Source organism: Aedes aegypti, chromosome 1 (genome assembly GCF_002204515.2).
Source record: "Aedes aegypti strain LVP_AGWG chromosome 1, AaegL5.0 Primary Assembly, whole genome shotgun sequence".
Lineage (NCBI taxonomy): Eukaryota > Metazoa > Arthropoda > Insecta > Diptera > Culicidae > Aedes > Aedes aegypti.
The window spans coordinates 306,533,220-306,555,317 of NC_035107.1; the positions used below are offsets into that span (position 1 = coordinate 306,533,220).

General features: G+C 43.7%; 2 protein-coding genes across 8 annotated transcripts in view; one reads left to right on the top strand and one right to left on the bottom strand.

Moving 5' to 3' along the window:
* LOC5565160 (ankyrin repeat and KH domain-containing protein mask) overlaps positions 1-22,098 on the bottom strand; it is a 146,853-nt gene that overhangs the window by 15,682 nt on the left and 109,073 nt on the right. For all 7 annotated transcript variants that reach the window (XM_021838443.1, XM_021838442.1, XM_021838445.1 and 4 more), the window contains 3 exons: positions 16,933-21,942; positions 10,499-11,824; positions 10,265-10,429 (listed from right to left, as the gene is read on the bottom strand). In XM_021838443.1, the coding sequence (XP_021694135.1) occupies positions 10,265-10,429; positions 10,499-11,824; positions 16,933-21,942 (6,501 nt within the window). The remainder of the gene's footprint in view (positions 1-10,264; positions 10,430-10,498; positions 11,825-16,932; positions 21,943-22,098) is intronic.
* Positions 6,397-6,949, top strand: LOC110674237. Its single transcript, XM_021838448.1, has one exon. It carries the CDS (start codon positions 6,523-6,525, stop codon positions 6,826-6,828), a length of 306 nt encoding a protein of 101 aa, XP_021694140.1. The 5' UTR covers positions 6,397-6,522; the 3' UTR covers positions 6,829-6,949.

The window sequence follows — 22,098 nt, forward strand, 5'->3', positions numbered from 1 at the left end:
ATGCGCAGTATTGATGTTTACGAGCTGTGAGGAGCATTTAAATTGATCATTCTTATAGGTTCGTAATGCAAGTTGATTGTAGACTCCTATCAATCAATATGATTTTGTAATAAATCATTGAAAGTTTCAGTTTTCTTGGTTAGAAATTCAATAAATGTAATATAGATTATTTGAACGATAATCACATAAATGTCCTTTGCATCACATGGTTACGCCATATTTGTAAAAAATACTACAAGGAAGTGGGGTGAGCAGAATACTGTTTTTTAGGAAAAATTAAACAAGAAACAACTTTTTTTCTACTGTTCATCCTCATCTTTCTGCTTCTTCTTCTTCTTCTTCTTTTCTTCTTCTTCTTTATGGTATTACATCTCAACTAAGAAATAGCCTTCTTATCAACTTTGTGTTCTTATAAACACTTCCGCAGTTATCAACTGAGAGCTTTTTTGCCAAGAAACATTTTTTGCATTTTTGGTCACATCCGATTGATAATTAAATGTGGAGTTGTGTTGAGAAAATTTTGCAAATTGAAATGAATACTTACGGATTCTTGTGCTTTGAATTGTAAAATTTAGCAGTAAAATTATTGTGGTGATCTCTTCTAAAGTTACTACCAAATTACTACCAACTTCGACAAGGATGCACTAATCGTCAATCTAGAACAGCATCACCATCGCCTTTTAGTTTTAAGGCCCAAACGCAATGATAGCGGAACCGGTTCGCCAGCATGAACTGGAGCATGCTTGTCGACCCAGATTTGGCTCACTTTCGTTCGTTGACAGCTCAGTCAGGATGGTGTGATTCATGCTGGCGAACCGGTTCCGCTTTCCGTTGGCGTTCCACTATCATTGCGTTTGGGCCTTTACGTTAAATCACAAATATACTGGCAATAAACTGGCAATAAACTGACCTTAAGTTCTAGTTTTTTGTTGAGAAAAAATGATATTAAATACTAGTGGTCCCGTCAAGCTGTGTTTTGCCATCAAGTAGGCTACTGAAAAATGGCATGCAATTTCCCATACAAAACGACAGATTAGTTTCTAAGAGTTTTTTCCAGTTATTCCAGATAATTTTCCAAATCGTTTCCTTCACTCAAACACGTCCGAACACTTGACCAATGCAATAGTGAAATAATCATGTAAGTCTATCAGGCCTTTCTTAAGGCATTTCGTGACGTACAAACACCATTGCATTTTTATTTACATAGAAGTCCATCAAAACACAAAAGTGTACAAACTCTAGAACAAGCATCACCAAATAATAACTTTTTGGTAAGAAACTCTTTTGTATAGTTTTCTGAATAAGCGTATGACTGTTGGTATAAGACTCATAATTAACCTGTTAGTCTCCATGTGGGGAAGGGGTTCATCGGTTGTAGGACATTTCCCAGAAAGTCAAACCCCAGAACGACATTCCCCAGAATGACGTTCCCCAGAAACCCATTCCCCAGAATGGGACATTTCCCAGAAAACCATTCCCCAGAATAGGACATTCCCCAGAATGGGTTTTATATGTTTGTAAAGAGTGGAAAAAATAGGTAGTTTAGTTTTTTTTTGTCGTTAAGAAATGTAGGGAGCCGGATCCTATTCCTTTCACTTTTGCTTCACTTCGGCAGTGGGGTTTTTTGAAAGCTACAGAGCTCATATTTGGCCACAATATGCGTCCTACTTATACGCTTCTGAGTGCAAAGTTTCAGACAATTCGGCCGATAAAAACCCCCCATGCCAAAGTGAATCATGGAAATGTCCAAGTGGTTCTGCACCCTACCTACTGAATTGATTCGAATTCCCAGAAGCTTCGAATACCGGACACAGACGTCAATTCACCCAAAATATTATTTTGTCAAATTCATTATTATGGATCGCAAGCGAATAAAATCGGAATTGAGTTAAAAAATCTTTTGAACGGCGATTGTTTGCTTCCTTTTTCTCAGGCAAACCATCTAAGCTGCCGTCCATAAATCACTTGGTCTTTTTTGGAAGGGGTGCTACTGTCGTTTCCCTGAATGCCCCCACTCCGAATGACCCGTTTCCCCGAATAGTGATGCAGTTCAAACAGGTGCAAGAATAATCTTTAAGGACTGGGTGCTGAACTAGAATAAATGATTAGCAATTAAAAGAAGAAGATAATAAAGATTTGAACGTCATCCTCGACTAAATATATCTTACCAAAAATGCCAATGATGGTGAAACTCGAATGAACCGCCAATCAAGTGAAGAAGGGTGCATATTAGATGACCGGTTCGTTACCACCTCGAAACACAAAAGTTATGATAATTATAAGAGCTAAAAACTTTTCGGAAACTAGGCTATTCGGGGAAACGGTTTGTTCGGGGCACTGGCATTCTGGGAACTGGCGTCCGGGGAAACGACATTTGGGAAACCGACGTTCGAGGAAAAGTAGCTCAACCGTTTAACATAAGCTGTTCCTTCATATGACATACTGTGCTTTATGATCAAACTTGATCCAAGCTATTGTTTTTTTTTGTTTTCATAGTTATTCTTCCTTCTTTTAAAATTGGCTGTTCTTTCTAATTGTACTTTCAAAGGGAGATTAGTGTAGTGTAATATGTCACAAAGTAAATTAATGGAATTTGTTTTTCGACTTTCATGGCATATTCTCCCTTCTTTTGAACATATGCTGTTCTTCCTAGGTTTATTGTCTAAATAATTAGGGATTTTACACATATTATGTCACGCTAAATTTTAACTTTTTCGACGAGAAAATCATCAAAAAATATAAAAATCGTCCAAATCGTTCGAATAACATTTCCGACCATAGGTGGTTAATTTTAAAGAATTTTTGATTTAAAGATTCTCCATTCAATAAATGAAAGACTGCAACAAACCGAAAATCCTACCGTTAAAAATAAAAAAAAAAACAATACGAAAATGTTTTACCTATGAAAATTATGGTTTTCCTCGAATTTTTCAGTTAGATGCATTCACTATTTACTATTTACCATTTTCCTGGATTTGAACACCTCAAAGATCTCTTGTTATTTTTTTTTTCTGGGGAATGTCCCATTCTGGGGAATGGTTTTCTGGGGAATGTCCCATTCTGGGGAATGGATTTCTGGGGAATGTCCAATTCTGGGGAATGGCGTTCTGGGGAATGTCGTTCTGGGGAACGTCATTCTGGGAAATGTCGTACAATCGGTTCATCAATGCTCAAAGATCAAGATTCCAGCAAACTTGGGATGGCAACAAAATCTTCTACAGGCTGCATAATTTTGCTAGACTTCTTCCCCTACCCCTTGAAACAGCATGTAATCAATTGCTGTTTGCTATAATTTGTGCAATGCTATCGAGTTTGAGAAATAGAAGATAATGTCCGAAATATGATAAGGTCGACAGACTTATCAAGAATAAAATAAACTCGGTCATGTTTCTTGCCGCTGCCCAAACATTCTTGAGTTCATTCCCAAGTGTATCCCTTATCAAAAAGAACTGAACATATATGGGATCGTCCATTAATCATGTAAGCGGTTATGAAGGGAGGCAGGAGGATTTGAGATATCTTAAGTGCCATACAAATTATTTTTTATGTTCCTACAAAAAAACATACCATAGGGGAAGGGAGGTATATATGTCTATCAAATTAACAAAGAAAATTCTTTTATGCCATGTTGTATAAGGAAAAGAAGAGATCTCTGCAACTCTTTTAAGTACGTATTCAACTACGCACAAATTCCAGTTGTTGCTAGGACGTGGCCAGAACAACTCTTGATTGTTGAAGGATGGGCTAATCTTATCCAACAGACCATGTTAAGTTTGAAAATTCCAATTGAATAATTGCATAAGAAGGAGTCACACCTTATTGAACCGTACATGACTTGACATCTACCATGTATCGTAGAAGCTCAATATCAACAAAATGTCGAAAATTCAACTCTGGGGCTATTATAAAGCATTTCAATTGCTTCAAAATAAGTATTTAGTTTATATTCGAAACATTTTGAAAATTTTAAAATATCAATTTTTATGTGTTGATAAAAACGGAATAATTTGTTGACGAAATCGGAACGTGACAAAATCGGAGCGTGACAAAATCGGAACGTGATAAAAACGGAACATACCTGTACCTTATCATGTTCAAAAACCATTCAACGCAACTAGTGACTATTCGTGGCATCTCACTACACTCACTACACTACACTCACTCACGTGGTGACACTATAAAAAAAGCTATTATGAATACCACTTCACTGCAGTTGTCACTCCACTGAGTTCATTTTCAATCACTTCACCGTCCGTGACAACGGGAATAGATCAAAACAAGTGAAGTGACTGGAAGGTGAAGTGTAAGTGAGCGTGAAAGTGATATTCAGAATAGGGCCCAATAAAAATGGCAGTAAAAAAGAAAAAAGAAAGCAGAAAGGAAGAACAGATGACCAAAAAGGACCTTAAAAGAAAAGGAAAATGCTAGAGAGCAGCAAAGACCACAAAACCAAAGAAGGACAAAATAGGTACAGAGAATTAAGAGAGCCAGAAAGCAAAAGTTAAAAATCTAAAAATTACAAAAAAAAACTAAGGTCAGGAAACAGAAACAATTGAAAGACACATAAGAACAGAAAGCGGAAAGGAGCAAAGAAAAGAAAATTAGAAAGACCAGATGAGAAACGTCAGGAGGCAGAGGAGGCCTATATTCAGAAAAAAAATACTAGACAAATACAAAAAATACGAAAAACCGCTAAGAGAAAAACATAACAGAAAGAAGAAAACCTCACGGAAAGAAAGGAACAAGCAGAAAAGGGCAGTATTGAGTATGCCAACAAGGTCAGAGATGACATTATATACAAAAAATTAAAGTAATCTAGCTATCAGAAAATAACAGATCATAAGGAAGAATAATGGTAATAATGTAGGGGGGAGTCCTGTATGCTCGGGCACTTTTTGTTAAAAATTCATAATTTCAAAAGTGCATTACTTTTGACGTGAATTTTGTTCCTAATTGAAAGATCTACGAGTGAACAAGACCGTCGATTGAACAACAACCGTCGAAATTTGTTTTTGAAAGCTGTCACACTTTTTGTAAAAATATGCATAAATTATTAGGATGCCCGGATACTAATTTCAGTTAACTCGTACAAGTGAACCAGTTGATGAAAATTCAAACCAATACCATAGAATGAAGATATAACATGTGTTTTTTATGCTTCATATAAACTGATAAGTGTTTTTGGCACTTTTGTCGACAAAATTAGTGTTTTCCAGGGATCCAAAATAAAGCTAAAAACTTCCATATAAGTGGTCGGTCCATAAAATACATGTGTCTAATTTCATAATCTGTGAAGACAGGAGCGTCATATTCTGTGTAACCTAATAACTTCCCAATAGGTATTGTATTATGGTGTTCAACTTTTAAAATTACTCTTCGTTTCTGAAAACAACGGCTAGTGTCCGGAGATAGAGGCCTGTCCGGCCATACAGGACTCTCCCCTACGTTTTCGATAAAATGGAAACTTACACCTTCCCTACAGCAATTTCAACTTTTTGGTAAAATCAAATGAAAGTAATAAAAACTTCTTTTGGAGAGTTATTTGCATTTCTAATAAGAATTGTGCTCAGGATTTTGACAGAATTCAACCCATGAATATTTTGAGAATTGTGCCCTGAAACCTTTTAATATGTTGTTCAGAGTAAAAAAATAGTATCAGAATTCTGTTAGAAATGTTTATAGGATCTTGTTGAAACATCATCTAGTTCTACTTGAAAATCCTGCTCAGGTCCCAGATTTGGCGATAACCCTGCGCAGGCTTCTGTTAAAATTGTCCTTAGGATTCCATCAGAACCCCAGCAAGACTCATTTTAAAATCCTGTTCTAGGATCCAGGAAAATCAGTCATGCTCAGAATCTAGTAAGAAATTTCTTTAATATTGTGAGGAACTTTCCTAGGATAGTGTTACAGATATGAGAAAAGGGTCTTCAAGGCTTTCGCGGGCTGCACAAAATGAACCGCGGGCTGTACATTTGGCAGGTCTAGTAGAAGTTCACTTGACACAGGTTAACTTGCAAAATGTGGCTTCACTCATCATGATGGCATCACAGATGACATAATTGTCAAGTTCGTTTTGTAAACAAGATAGACGGCCAAATAAGAGCTACCAGGTTATCTCGATTCTATTACAATTTCCTCCAATGATCCATCAAACAAAGCGATTAGCGATACACCACTCCACTAGAAGTGCCTCTAAGCTGTCTTAACAAGTGATTTCGCAAAGCTCTCGAAGAGGTAGAACGCACTTCGAGTTGATATAGATATAGACCACCGAAGAGATAGTGCCAGGGCTCGTGTTGCATATCATTCTAGTACTTAGCGCACATTGATAACAACAATCGGTGCTCTTCAATTCTCTCAGTTATCTAACGACTTTCTCCAATGCCAATCTATCGTAGTAGTATAAAACCGACATCTATCCCGCAGAAAAGGCTTAATTCACCCAACATCGCTCAACACCTTTTCGCCATCTCTCGAAGGTCATTTCTGTAGGAGAATAAAGTTGATAACCCATTTGCAGCAATGGAACCAGTGATCGGCACATTGCCCGAACCGATAAGACTAGGCGGAGAGCGACCGATCGAGGCTCTGACCGTTGAGCACCACGAGTTCATCAAAGCGGCTTTGGACGGAACGGGAACGCACGCCGGGCGCCAGTACCAGGTTGTGCGCTCAACCGAGCGGGTGGTGGCAGGGGTCATGTTCACCTTCGTCATCAACTTTGAGGATGACGAGACGCAGCAGCTGTACAAGATCACCGCGTGGAGTCGGCCGTGGATGCCGGACAAGGACGAAGCGCTGAAGTTGACCTTCGAGAGGCACGAGTAAATCGAGGGTGTTATCTGTGTGTTTCATTTGCGATTGGCGGCAACCGTGTCCGATTGGGCTACAATGTGTATGGGAACATTTTTTGTAATAAAGATTTTGAACACCGATTTCCATGTCTCAATCGTAAGATTTTTGCCATATGTTCCATTGGCTTCCTAATGGGTGCGGTTTTCAGCTTTCTGACTGAGTCCACTATTTAGACCGAGACGCTCAGAAATCCTAATACGCTCTAATAAACCATATTCGAAATGTGAACTTGTTAGCTAAGGATTTAGACACAAACGGCCAATGGCAAGCTTTTGGGATGAACTTCTATATTACCCCTACCAATGGCATCCTTAACTTTACTTGTAGTGAGAACTGATTGATTTCCATTGTCCTTCATACTTACGCGGTTATTATATTGCTGTGAAAGTTTAGTCTGACTGTATTCTTATCGCTATTCAGGTGTTTGCCTTAGTGCTATTTCCACCTTTCAATATCCAATCTCTCTGGCGTCTGCCCGCCAAAATACTCGCACCTTTTTTTTTTTTCGCAACGAAATCAACGGCGTTATATTCTCTTCTTTCTAGTGTTCCGTTGGGACATATACAGTGCTTCTATTCTCATAAGCAATTCCACAATAAATCCTGTGAGAGCTTCATTTGCCAAATGGCCATTGTTTATCCATCTGGTAGGTATGGAGATATCCTATGCTTTGGTAAGTCAAGAAAATGTCCAACACAAAAAGGCTTTATAGCCACGACCCTGAGCTTGGTCTTACTTTTTTTCAAAAGCAGGCTCTTTTTCGTCACGCTAGTTTGAAGAGGGGGAGTTCTATTGCTGTTTTAATCTTCACTATTTGTGCGCTCAGTGCCATTCAGGTGTTTGCCGTAGTGCTACTTCCACCTTTTGATCGTCATACACATCGTACTCCAGGCAAGATTTGTTACCGTTGGAATTTTCTGTCAATGATTGACCTGATTCTAAAAGGGATGAGAAACCCGGTTGATTTACGCACAGTCAAGAAGGATATGTAACACATGCTTTGTTGCTGCAATCAGTCTTGTAGATTGGAACAGCCTTCCTCGTCCATAGTTTGACGTGTTCGAGACTGTGTCTAGCTTATGCTATCTTGTATGATAGATATAGAATAGCTGCCAACGAAAGTCATCTTACAACCTCTCGGGGCCAATTTGATAAGCGCCTTTCACCTTCTGATTGTCATATGTCCGCTTATCAGGATGCATTTCCAAGCGCAATTTCGAACGTTCATCACCCTATCGGAGTCTCTTGTGGCAATCGAATAAACTGGAATGATGGACCAAACCTTCATGGAATTCTACGCACTGTTCTCTGTGGACTCAATCGGTATAGCAATTCTTGTCCTTGGTTTCATGTGACCGATTCAGTTATATACCGTACTGAATTCGATAAACCGATGTTCCGAATGGAGCTGGGGGATTCGACACTCGATATGCATTTATGGTCTATTTTGCCGATCAACTGTCGCTCGATAGGTATAGCGTTCCCAGAATTTGAGCCCGTACCAGTAGATCGGTAACCTCTGTTTTAATATTTCCAATTGATTCCAAAATTCTCCTGGCCAATGACATCCACGATTTCATTTATTATGAATCTGACTGGTTTCTACTGTCCGTCGTTCTTACGTAGTCATTGTATTGCAGTAAAGGTTTACGTTGCCTGTGTTCTCATCGCCATTCAGGTGTTCGCCCTAGTGCTACTTTCACCTTTCAATATCCACAAGGTTCCATTATTCATTGATTGCTGCCTTAACACATAAACCCAAAGTATGGAGGCATTGTATTCATTTTCTATTTGTAGATCTGATGTGAAATGAGATGAAAGAGCACGTGATGTTGACGTTTTAGTCAATTCTGAGAGAACCATTACTTATGGATAGCCATGTTGAGTAGACTGTCGTATTGTTGGACATCAGACCGCTTGTTAATGGCCTGATGATCCGTCTGCATTGATGCATATATTGCATCGATAGTCATTGAGGACACCCAAGCTTGCCCTTCGAGTCTGCTCTAGTCAACATCCAGTTCCTCCCCCAAGATTTCGTACTTTTTGTTTGAAAAGTTCCCATTGATGGGCATTTCGAGGACTCCAACTATTGCAAAGTCAATAACGACGCCGGCCACGTCCTCACGATCATCGGGGAAGGAAAAGATTGTGAGTGTGGCATCTATTGTTTTACTAGAGATCGAGTTCTATTCTGCTTCTGCATCTCCGTGGTTTGTTACAGCCACATAATCTGGATTTACCTAGAGAAGTGATGCGATACATAAGCCATATCAGCATCAGTCAGAAAACGTGAGATAGTTAGATAGATATCCTTATTTGAGAGATTTACAGACCGAGGATCATCTCTCAATAAAAAAACGACACCCATTAGTATGATCTCACTGTTAGTGTCGAAACTATCCAAAGATTAGGGTAAAAGCACCGGTTTTGGCCAGCCTAAGAGAAAATGTCAATAAAAATTAAATGGGAAGCCGTATTCATACTACAAATATGTCAAATGCAAGCTTTCAATCCATATTATGTATATAAAATATCAAAAATGAGCTAAAACCATGTTTTCGCTTTGAAAATCCCGTTGGTCAATATAGGCAATCGGAACCAATTTCGGCCAGAGATTTAACTTCGGTTCCTAAATTGGCCAATTGCATTGATTTCTCATGAGAGTGGCCAAATTATGAGTGCCCTGGCCAAATTATGAGTGCCCTGGCCAAATTAGGTGTATGGGAGTTAAAATTATAAGGAAAATGAATTGTTTTTCTTGTGTTTTGAATCAATTTGGATGTGTAAATGAGTGTAGCTCTATCATATGAATGTGATCTGTTGAACACAAAAGGTTTCATGCTGATTGACTATGTAAAACAGTGTATAATCCACTATGGCTACAACTGGCGTATGGCCAAAACTGGTGCTTCTACCCTATGTGTATTGTTACAAAAAAAGTAATATGAAAGGTGATCTCAGGTAGGTGTTTCTATTAATCTGTGAAGCATGAAAAAGATTTATTTATTTATAAACACATAAAGTCAACATTCCTACCATTGTCGCGATAAAATTAGTTTCCTAATATTACACGCATTAATAAACAGCAAGAAACGAGCTCACCAAATTTGTTTCTCCATCATCGAACAGCCGAAAGACTTTTTTCAACCTTAAAAAACACTGCGGCAACGCGAGAAAATCGAACAAGCTTGCTCTGGCTATCGAGAAGCACTCTGAAAAGTTCAATTGTTCAAGATGCCTACATCTTTTTAGAAAATCGAAATATTAATATCATTTATCCATTTCACCACTAGCTTCTATGATACGAACATATAAATATGTAGAAAATAATTGTCTTTCGAAGAAAAGTTTGTAATACGAAATTTAGATCCGATTAATCTAAAAAGTAGAAAGCCATATTACTTACATGCTTCTCGTGCTCCCAGGGCTGCTGCAGCGGTCCATCGTTGACGCCCATATCGTTCGGTCCGCCCGGCATGAACTGGTACCGCAGCGACTGCATGAAGTTCATGTTGGGCTGGTTGGGACCGCTGCCACCACCGGTGCCCCCCAGGGGATTGTGGTATTCCATCTGAAACGATCGGAAATCAGAAATTTTAGCTATTTGAGGTCGGCGACTTCGGCGTAAAACTTATCATACCGGGAAATGATCGGCTAGGTGCAGGTCTTCCATGAAGTGCACCGGCGGAGGGCCCATCCACTGCTGGGGCCCACCACCGCCGGTGCCGCCTCCGACCATGGCAGCCAGGTTCTTGTCCACCATCCAGTGGGTGGTTCCGGCTGCGACTGCGGCCGCGGCACTTGCTGCGGCCAGCGCATCGTTATCCATGCCACCGATTCCGCCGCCGCTAGAACCGTAGTTAAACTTCCAGCTGGCGCGTTCGGAACCGATGGCACGTGCCATCTTGCGGCCATCGTCCGGCGGGGGCGGAAGTCCTCCACCCGGTGGACCCCCTACAAGCCCGGCGCCGTTCGTTGTCGGTTGGTTGTTGTTCGGCGAAATGTTCGGAGATCCTCCGAGCGCCATGGCCAGACCGTTCTCCATGTTCATCAGGTTATCCCGGGACTGCAGGTGAGCCAAATCCGAGAACCAATTGGTTCCACTTCCGCCTCGATTGCTTCCCGGTGGTCCCGGAGGACCCGGTGCCGGTCCATGTTGACCATGAGACTGGGCATTGCCACGTCCCGGTCCGTAGCTGGGAGGAAGATTTTGGTACTTTCCGATGGGACCGGGAGGGGGATTCGGGTGGAACATGGTTCCGAATTGATTCGAGGAGGAAAGCTTGCTGCCAGGGGCAGACGGTTGATGGCTTTGCGCGGGAGGAATCGCTGAGAATGCGGAGGCTTTGGGATTGAGACGGGAGAGTGGCGGAAGGCCACCAGCTCCCGCGCCAAGTCCCATGTGACCCTGGAAGGAGGATTGCATCGGATCGGGAGCAAAGTTGAGTACGTGCTGACTTTGTTGCTGAAGGGCATCGAACATCGATGGCGGTGGACGCGAGCTGCCCACATGTGGCGGAGGATGATCCCGTGAATTGACCAAGCCGCCATAGTCCGAAGTGACCGGTCCGATGGGTCGGATCTGCGACGAGGTGTTCAGAATGGGGCGTTGCACGGCGAGACCGCTGGGAGGAGTCTGCTGCGGTTGCGGAGGTTTGATAACGTTCTGTTCGTTGGGCGATGGGAAGGTTCCCTGTTGAGATTGCTGGTGTTGCTGTTGCTGTTTGGCGGCCTGCTGTTGCTGCTGTTGTTGTTGAAGTGACGAGTTGCTGGTGCTGCTTGGAGGACCACCAACAACGACTGAAGATACCCCGGACAGCAAATGTGGTTGCTGTAGCTGTTGTTGCTGCTGCTGGGCAGAAGATGATGAACCTGAAGGTGGTGTTCCCGAATTGCTGGAGGTTTTCGAGCTGACCGGGGACGATACGGTTGTTCCACGGTAACCTGGAGCTTTCGAGGCGTCAACCTGGGATAGTGGGAGAAATGGGGATATTAAACTTCAGCTACGTTGGTGTGTCTTGGGCCATATTGTTATAGAATAACTTAGTTATACTAAGCACTATAAGAAGGTTAATCGCTGGACGGTTTAAAAATGGCGGAAGTTATGATCTTTGGATGTTTACAGTACCATATAAAATTTACGTTCTTTCAGTAAAGATTTGAAACAGAGATACTATATTACACATTGGTTAGTTGAAAATTTCACCACATGATGACCCTAGCGCAGAAAACGTAACCTGATTTTTCTAAACGACTATGACGTTCTTTAAATAGAACTTAAGATTGATGTCTCCATTAATCTCTCTTTCCCTCGACTTTGATCGACTATTTCTTTATTAAAAAAGCGTTTTTATGATAAGTGCTTGAACAGACAATGTTTCAAATAGTTGAAATTTTTCGAAACCAGTTGAAAAAAAATTATTACTGTTAAGACAATAACAATAATAATTAATAATAGTTATAAGACTCTTTTCAAATAGTAGATTGATTGTTTATCAATAGTTTTACAATTGAAACAGTTAGTTGACTATTGGAGTTTGAAGAGTAAAGAATCATATTCTAGTAAGTGTTTGTCTCACTCATCGAAAATCAATGGAGCTTGGGAGCTATCATGGGAGAGAAAGGATTAAAGTTTGCACATTAGTTCAAGGGATATACACTGCATATTTGCTTAGTTCAACATTATACAGCTAGGAGGCGCTAGTGAGCTACAAAAATTTCAAATTCCATATATCTCAACAGATAGAAAACCAGTGTTTTTGGTTAGGTTTAGGGCTGCGTGCTGTATGATCGATTATTTCGATATTCTGCCACAAGCAGACGCTAGTGAGCATTGAAAGCTTTAAACTTTCATATCTGCCGATAAAAAACCAGTTACAAGTTTGATGCTTCGGATAAGTCGTTTGATAGGCCAAGTGCTATGCATAATTACTTCGATATTCGGCAGCTAAGGGGCACTAGGGGATTTTTTTTATTATCGTACAAATTGGGCCGAAGGGTCTCAGATTTTCATGAAACTTTTTCCACAGACAGGGCTCATGAATATATGAATAAAAAAAAATGAGAAAAAATCCGGGTCGCCTATTTTTCCGGAAAACTCAGGTGGACATTTTTTGTTTTCCCTTGACACTACTTACTTTGAAAAATCATAACTCAAGAACGAAGCATCGTAGAAACAAAGTTTTTATATGAAAATTTAAGCAAATTTTCTCAAAAATCCAAAAAAAATATGAACTGGAAAAAGTTTTCCGCAAAATTTTCCACCGTTGGGAAAATTCGTAAAGAAAATCCGGAAAAACTATGCCCGAACTCGTGGAAAATTTTCAAAAAAATATTTTCGAGAAGGTAATTTTATAAGCTTTAATCACTGAAATTTTTGGAATGCACTTTTTTTTCGTTTTTGAGTTATGGCCAATTTTGTGAAAAATGTCCAGATGTGCCATATAAGACTTTTCTTTGAAAAATCATAACTCAAGAACGAAACATTGTAGAAACAAAGTTGTTATATGAAAATTTAAGCAAATTTTCTCAGAAATCCAAAAAAAATATGAACTGGAAAAAGTTTTCCACAAAATTTTCCACCGTTAGGGAAATTCATAAAGAAAAGCTGGAAAATCTATGCCCGAACTCGCGGAAATTTTTTATTAAAATATTTTTGAGAAGGAAACTTTATAAACTTCAATTCTAGTAACTTTTAGGATGTAATTTTGTTTGTTCCTGAGTTATGGTCAATTTTGTGAAAAATGACCATATTAGCCTTTTCTTTGAAAACAAATCTTTGCATTTTTTACAAAATTGACCATAGATCAGGAACTAAAGAAAAGTACATCCTAAAAGTTACCAGAATTGAAGTTTATAAAGTTTCTTTCTTAAAAAAAAAGAAAATTTTGTGGAAAACTTTTTCCAGTTCATATTTTTTTTGGATTTTTGAGAAAATTTGCTTAAATTTTCACATAAAAACTTTGTTTCTACGATGCTTCGTTCTTGAGTTATGATTTTTTATAGTAAGTAGTGTCAAGGGAAAACAAAAAATTTCCACCTGAGTTTTCCGGAAAAATAGGCGACCCTGAATTTTTCTCAATTTTTTTTATTCATATATCCATGAGCCCTGCCTGTGGAAAAAGTTTCATGAAAATCTGCCCAAGTAACCATGGAGCATTATATCATTGCATATATAGTGTAGCTGCATTGCCGTAAGCCTATCATTAAAGTAGTTTAAAAGTGGAAAAGGGCCCTTTTACAGTTGTACTAATGCAAAAACGACGATAAAGCAATGAAGCAATTTATAAAGTAACATTAGTGCAGCAGTGCAATTTATAAAGTGATAGTAGTGCATTGATACATTTGTAATGTAGAGTTAATGCTATATTGCTTGACAGCTCTTGAAATATGTCGAATAAAGGCAATGTTACATCAATGTTGTTGATATGCAGTAGAATACGTGCAATGTTATAATGCTTGTGGTTACTTGGGTGAGACCCTTCGGCCCAAACCCGTACGGTAATAAAAAAAAATCCCCACTAGTAAGCTTCGAAAAAAAAAAAACATTCAGCAACTGGTACACTTTTCCTATAACGATTTTCTATTGATGGAAAATGTGATCTAATGGCAGTATAATCCACACACACTTTATATCGCAAGAACCAGAAAAACCTGTAAAGCACTGGGCGTGAGTTTCACTGGCTTCGCTGACTGTGATTAGCTTTGTTTGGCTACTGTAGAGTGAGTTTCAGATTTTTTCCCAACCCTGCTTGAGATGCTTCGAGCTGAAACTTGTGAAGCTTCGAGCAGAAGCTTGAGAAGCTTCAAGCAGAAACTTGAGAAGCCTCGAACAGAAGCTTGAGAAGCTCCGAGCAGAAGCTTGAGAAGCTCCGAGCAGAAGCTTGAGAAGCCTCGAGCAGAAGCTTGAGAAGCCTCGAACAGAAGCTTGAGAAGCTCCGAGGAGAAGCTTGAAAAGCCTCGAGCAGAAGCTTAAGAAGCCTCGAGCAGAAGCTTGAGAAGTTCGAGCAGAAGCTTGAGAAGCTTTGAGCAGAAGCTTGAGAAGCTCCGAGCAGAAGCTTGAGAAGCCTCGAACAGAAGCTTGAGAAGCTCCGAGCAAAAGCTTAAAAAGCCTCAAGTAGAAGCTTCAGAAGCCTCGAGCAGAAGCTTCAGAAGCCTCGAGCAGAAGCTTGAGAAGCTTCGAGCAAAAGCTTGAGAAGCTTCGAGCAGAAGGTTGAAAAGCCTCGAGCAGAAGCTTAAGAAGCCTCGAGCAGAAGCTTTGAGCAAAAGCTTGAGAAGCTTCGAGCAAAAGCTTGAGAAGCTTCGAGCAAAAGCTTGAGAAGCTTCGAGCAGAAGCTTGAGAAGCTTCGAGCAAAAGCTTGAGAAGCTTCGAGCAGAAGGTTGAAAAGCCTCGAGCAGAAGCTTGAGAAGCTTCGAGCAGGAGCTTAAGAAGCTTCGAGCAGAAGCTTGAGAAGCTTTGAGCAGAAGCTTGAGAAGCTTCGAGCAGAAGCTTGAGAAGCTTCGAGCAGAAGCTTGAGAAGCTTCGAGCAGAAGCTTGGGAAGCTTCGAGCAGAAACTTTAGAAGCACCGAGCAGAAGCTTTAGAAGCTCCGAGCAGAAGCATGAGAAGTTTCGAGCAGAAGGTTCTCGACCTTCAGCTAGAAGCTCCTCAAGCTACAGCTAGAATCTAAAGAAACTGAGAAAAGGGAAGCTTGAGGAGCTTTTGGATGTAGCTTGCGAAGCTTCTTGATGAATCTTGCAAAGCTTCTGTCTAAAGCTCGAGAAGCTTCTAGCAGTAGCTTGAGAAGCTTCCAGCTGAAGCTTGAGAAGCTTCTAGCAGAAGCTTGAGATGCTTCGAGCTGAAACTTGTGAAGCTTCGAGCAGAAGTTTGAGAAGCTTCGAGCAGAAGCTTGAGAAGATTCGAGTAGAAGCTTGAGACGCTTCGAGCAGGGTTTCAAAATATCCTGAGATGTATAAGGTTAACATTTTGGAAGCTAACCTGAGCTTCCTAGCGGCACTTTGTTGAATTAAACAGACAAGCATCGTATGGACCTTGACAGAATGAACATTCTTTCCAATCTTCAAAATCTTGAGATACACCAAGCGTGTTATAACTAATTAATGGGAATCTTAAAATAACGTATTCTGAACTAGCGTCATCATGCGATGAAATTTCCAACCAACCAACGTGTGTTACAGCAGACCTCACCCCCTTTTTCAAATCTTCACTGAAGAAGGTATGATTTGAAATGGTTCTGTTAGTGAGGTATAAGCGACTCAAGCCTCAAAATTTTGCTATTTGTGGATCTGTTTCCACAACAATTCCACCACAGACAAGTTTTGTGTAGAGCTTCCATAGTTTGGAGTTGAATCGTTTCAAATTTTTCTTCAAAAATGTTACTTTATTCAAATTTTGTTGAAATTCAAGTCACGTCTAAAGAACTGTGTTCGCTCTATGAATGACTGAGATTTGGCATACCAAAGCTGATAATTCTGATAATGCAGTTGTATCGATAATGTATTGTCCAATACTGTAAAAATTTGAATAATTTGATACCCATTAGCTCCTCCTAGTAGCAATTTGTTAAACTAAACCTACATTGATTACATGAACAAGTTTGCTGAAGGTATCATTCTTCCTATTCTTCAGAATCTTGAAATATAGAACGTCATAACTTATTTTAGAGGTCTTCAAAGTGCCTATCATTTCCTGAGCTAGCGCCATCATGCGATAAAATTCCTAACTAACCAATGAGTATTACTGATTGTCTGATTTCATATGGTACTGTTGCTGAGATGTAAGACTCCGAAGCTTCCAAACTTCGTTATTTTTGGACCTTTTTCGACAACAAACAAAAATTTTATAATTCAAATTGAAAATAAACTAAATTTACTTTCCAAAACAGTTGGGACATTGAAAATTCGTTCAAATTTCGAAAAGTTATCGCGATTTGAATTAGGCGTCAATATGACCCCAGGGCACAGACAACGTACCTACTATTATCAATCAAGTTACTCTAGAAAAGTTTGAAAAATATGTATATCGGAATTTCACGAATCTGTTCGCTACCATAGATATTGAACACGAGAGGCTTACCTGCAGCGGCGGTTCATTCTCCATGAACGACGACCCGGCCCCGTGCGGATGCAGATTGTACATGGGAGGGTTGTCGAGCACGCCCGGTCCACTGCCATGGTGCCCACCGGGATGGTGATGCCCGGCGTGATGGCTTCCGTGCTGCTGGTGGTGGTGGTGATGATGGTGCTGCTGGTGAGGAACATGAACCGTTCCAACGGCATTACTTCCGGGGATGGGACCCGTGCCGGCAGTGGTTCCCCATTGGCTGCTGCCGTACGAATCGTTAAACAGTGAATACTCATGCGCCTGCGCATTGGCATGCAAGTTGTTGTTGATTTTGGACTGCAGCTGGGCAATGGCGGAAGCGGCAGCGGCGGCGGAGACGTTTGCCGAAGAGGACACCACTGTGGTGAGACCACCGCTTCCGATGGGACTGGCGGAACTTGGGACAGTCACCGAGTCCAATCGGGAGGATGGTGAGCAAGACGAGGGAACCTGAGCCTGGAGCAACGGAGAAGGTGTGATGTTTGCCCGAGCCGGAGGCTGGCCGATTGGGGTGATGGACCGGCCGGAACCGGTTCCTACTGGAGCAATCTTGCTGGTGGTGGTGGTAGTTGTGCTGACAGAGGCAGACGGAGCGACTGTCGGCATGAAACTGGAAGTTGTCTTCGTGGGAGCTTGGATGGGGGCTGGAAGTTGCTGCGATGTTGGGGCTGTTGCCGTTGTAGGAGCGGCCACTGCTTGGCTAATCGTGGACGAGGCTGAGGATGATGCCGTTGAAGATGAAACGAGAGTGGTACTAGTGGCAATGCTAGTTAGTACGCTGCTGGTGGTGTTGCTGGAGGAGGACACGGCCGATGAACTTCCGAACGGTGCGGGCAATCCTTTGGCAGGAGATTTTAGGATTTGCACCTGATTTGGACGAATAGTCGTCGGAGCGCTGGCCGAGGCAGATGATGAAATGCTGCTACTCGGAGCACTGCTAGCTGGCGTTTGGCTTTGGTTCAGCGATGAGCCCGGCGTTGTTACGGCGTTGATTAGTTTCTTCTGGTTGTTGATAGCATTGTTGGATGGCGGCGGAATGCCAAGGTTGCTTTCAGCGACTAGTTTTGCAAAGGTTCCGGCAGAGCCGGTGCCGGTGGGAACGGTACCGGACGAACTCTTCATGGTGTTCTTCAGCGATTGCATAATGTGGGTGTACGGCGGGAGGGGCGTCAATCGCTTTCCGTCCTTGCCATGTCCGGTCAATGACGTCGAAGCTGCAGAAGTGGCGTTCGAGGAAATTATCCTGGACATTTGAGAGGCATTGCCGGCGTTTCCGGAGAACAGGTTTTTCGCTGCCGGTGGTCGAGCAGGCATTCCTCCGGTGACGGATTTTCCCGTGGCCGCGGCCAATACAGCGGAAGCCGTGACCGGTTTGTTCTGGCTGGAGGTGGCGAAGATGTTCTTCCCTTTGGGAGTTCCGGTGGTGGTCGACTGTGAGCCAACTCCACCGGATGCAACCAAGGAGGACAGCGTCGGAGCAGTGGATCCTGTAGGGATGATGCTGGTTGCTAGAGGGATTGACGCCGCTGGGACAGATGAAGACGAAGAGGACGTCGAGGAGGAGGAAGAGGAAATGGTTTTGTTGCTGGTGGTGGCAGTGTTGTGTTTCGGAAGCATTTGAAGGATGTCCACGTCCGGATCTTTGATGAGCGTGGCAATTAGAGTGTGGGCTTGTTTGGTGGCCTCTTGCGAGCCCTTGATCGTGATGGACCGGTCGCCTTGCACTTTGCCTTGCTTTTCGACCTCGATGTGAGCTCCGGTGGCGGCACGGATGGCATTGATGTTGCTTCCGGCCCGACCAATCACTCTGGAGATGGCATGCACTGGGACTTGGACCTTCTTGCACTCCATGACCGAGGCAGAGCTCTGCTGTACGGAGCTCTTGCGGACGACCTCCTTCCAACCTTCCTCGCGCTTCACCGCCGATGCTGCGCTGTTTGGTAACACCATACTTGGCTGCTGCTGTTGAGCTTGGCTGCTCGTTTGCTTGGTAGGACTGCTCGACTTCTGCTGCTGATCTTCGCTGCTGTGATAGTACGTATTCTTGCTGTTCACGTGGTTCTTCTTCAACTGACTGTAGAAGGTGGTTGATTCGCTGGTGTCGTGCTCTTCCTTCTCGGCTGCCACTGCATGGCGATTGCCGAACACGATGATCGACTTGCGACTGCCTTGTTGCTGCTGGTTTGCATGATTCGCTTGTGACTGTTGCTGCTGTTGCGATTGTTGCTGCTGCTGATGATGGTGGTGGTGATCTTTCTTCGGTTCTGCCTTGACGGCAGTCGGAGCCACATTCTCCTTCTCGACGGTCTTCTCCCGCTTGTTGCTGTTCTCGTAGTGCAGCTTTTGTCCGAGTTGCAGCAGTTGTTGCTCTTGCTGTTGGCGACGCTGCAGCAGTTGCTGCTGCTGCTGTTGTGTTGAAGTAAGTTTCTCTTCCTTCAGGTGGTGTTTATCCTGAACCACAGAACTGCTGTTGCTGCCGGTCACCGGGACCGAACTCTCTGGACTCTTGTTTTGCCGGTTCTGCTGATACTGTTGCTGCTGCTGCTGCTGGTGTTGCTTGATGATGTTCAAACGGGCTTGTTGCTGCTGTTGCTGTTGTTGGAGCTGTTGCATGCGTTTCTTGTTGTTGCGCTTCTGCTTCTCGATGAGGGCGGATGATTTGACGTCCGAACTCGAGCAGGAGCCCTGACTGTTGGCATCGATTCCGGAGTCGCCTTCCTCCTTGTCGTTGCTTGAAGGGGCGACTGCGGCGGTGGTTGTGGTTGCCGAGTGGAGTTGACGAGACTGCTGCTGTACTCTGCTGTTGGTGGCGGCGGAGGTCCGATTCGAGACTTGATGCACGACGGTTGTGATCAGTTCTTCGTCATCCCGATCGCTATCATTGTCGTCATCGTCTTTATCGTCGTCGGCATCATCTTCGTTATCACTGTTGCCGGGTTGCTTATCGCCTTCGACTAGCTTTCGCTGTTGTTCGCGCTTCTCGGCCTTCCTGCGCTTCTTTCGCTCGCGACGCTTGGCAGCCGCTGCTTTACGGCTTTCTTCTCGAGTGTGCTCCAGTTCAAGCTCTTGCAGCAGGATCGAAGCATTGTGACTCGCCTTGATGGCCTGCTGTTCCTTAGCGGCTCGGATCACCTTGACACAGTCGTGACACTTCTCCAGCAGTTCTTTGTCGCTGATGGTGTTGATGTATCGTGTCATTTCCTGATCCGAGGGGAACTGAGTAACGTGATTGACCATCCATCTGACCACTTTGGTGTGACCTTTGCGGAAGGCCGCCATCAGACAGGACACCTTTCGATTGTCCTGCGAATCGATGTCTGCTCCGGCATTGCAGAGCACTTCTACGACATTCTGGTGACCGCCGTTGGCCGCCAACCAGAGCGGAGAATTTCCCTTCTTGTTTTTAACCTCAACGGCTGCGCCACGCGACAACAGCAGTTCCACGAACTTCAGATGTCCCTTATCGGCGGCAATCGTCAGAGCGGTATCACGCGACGAAGGCACCGGAGCGGCATTCACGTCAGCACCCTTGTCCAAGAGGACCCGACCGACTTCAATGTACCCACCGGAAGCGGCTTCCATGAGTGGGGTCAGTCCGGTTTTAGCCCGATGCTCAACGTTCGCCTTGCGGTCGAGCAACAAGCTGACAACCTCGTGACGTCCCTGGAAGCAGGCCAACGTGAGGGCCGTGTTCCGATTGGTTTCGATCTGGGCATTGATGTCGGATCCCATGTCCAGGAGCAGTTTGACCGCTGCCGTATGGCCATTCATGGCCGCCAGCATCAGTGGGGAAATGCCCAACTTGCTACCGGTTCGGGAATTGATTTCCGCTCCGTGACTCAGAAGCAGCTTGATGATGTTCACGTAGCCTCCGCTTGCGGCCAAACTGAGGGGGGTGTAATCCGACACGTTCCGGTGTTCCCGGTTGGCGTTCATGTTGAGGAGTAGTTCTACTACTTCGTATCGCCCTCCGGAACATGCCAACGAGAGAGGAGTGTCCTTCGTACGTTCCGATTGCGCTTCCATTTCGGCGCCATGTCGGAGGAGAGTTTCAACCACCTTCTCGTGTCCGGCTGTTGCGGCCAAGATCAGCGGAGTGAATCCCTTCTTGTCCTTGTGTTCGATGTTGGCGCCTCGGCTGATGAGCAGTTCCACTAGCTCCTCGTGCCCACCGGCACAGGCAAGCGTCAGGGCAGTGTCGTGGTTGGAATCGGTTTCGGAATCCACGTCGATTTGGCGCTCTTGGACTACGTTGGTTAGGACTGCGGCCGGATATTGATTCGGTGCCGGCGTTGGACTTGCTTCGAACTGGTAGCCTCCCGCGGCCGCACTTTGCTGACCGGCAGGGGCCTGGCGGACTCCAGCGATTCGGTTCTTCTCCTTTCGGGACTTTTCGCTCTTCTTCTTGGTGGAGGTTGCCGTGTCTACGGTTTGGGGGCTCTGCTGACGGGGGATCAACAGTCCACCGGTTTGCGGTTGCTGGGTTTGGGTTGCGACCTGGACCTGCGCATGCTGGGTACAATGTGCTGCCTGGGCCTGGGCATGCAATTGCTGCAGCTGTTGCGCGGATTGTGCCTGCTGTTGCTGGGCCAGAATCACAGAACTGGGATGTACGATATTTGGCGACTGGAACTTTTGCTGCTGCTGCTGTTGCTGTTGAACGGCTGCGGCTTCCGAAGCGGCCACGGCGGCAGCGGCGGCGGCCTGCTGTTGCAACTGGGCCTGTTGCAAAGCGGCTTCCTCCCGCTGCAGCTGGAGACCATGGGCCAGACCTTCGGCGTAACGGTTGCACATTCCCTGCGTGATTTGCAGCTGCTGTTGGGCCGTTGGCAGCTGGAACAAGAGATGTACCTGCGAGGCCTTATCCGCGTCCACGTTAAACACAAACTTGGGCTGCTGGCCGTCGGCTCCTGGCGCACAGGGCGCTCCACCGGCCGCGGCTGCATGCTGAAGTGCGGTGGCACCCGAAGCGGTGGTGGTCGCCTAGGGAAGTATTATTTTATTAGTAGGGACTGTCGACGGTGGATCAGGTGGTGAGCTCGTTTCATGCTACTTTTTCAAATGAGTAAAATAAGTTTGGACATGACAGTTGTTGATGGTAACCAACGATAATAAATGTTCGAGTTTTTTAGTGGAATA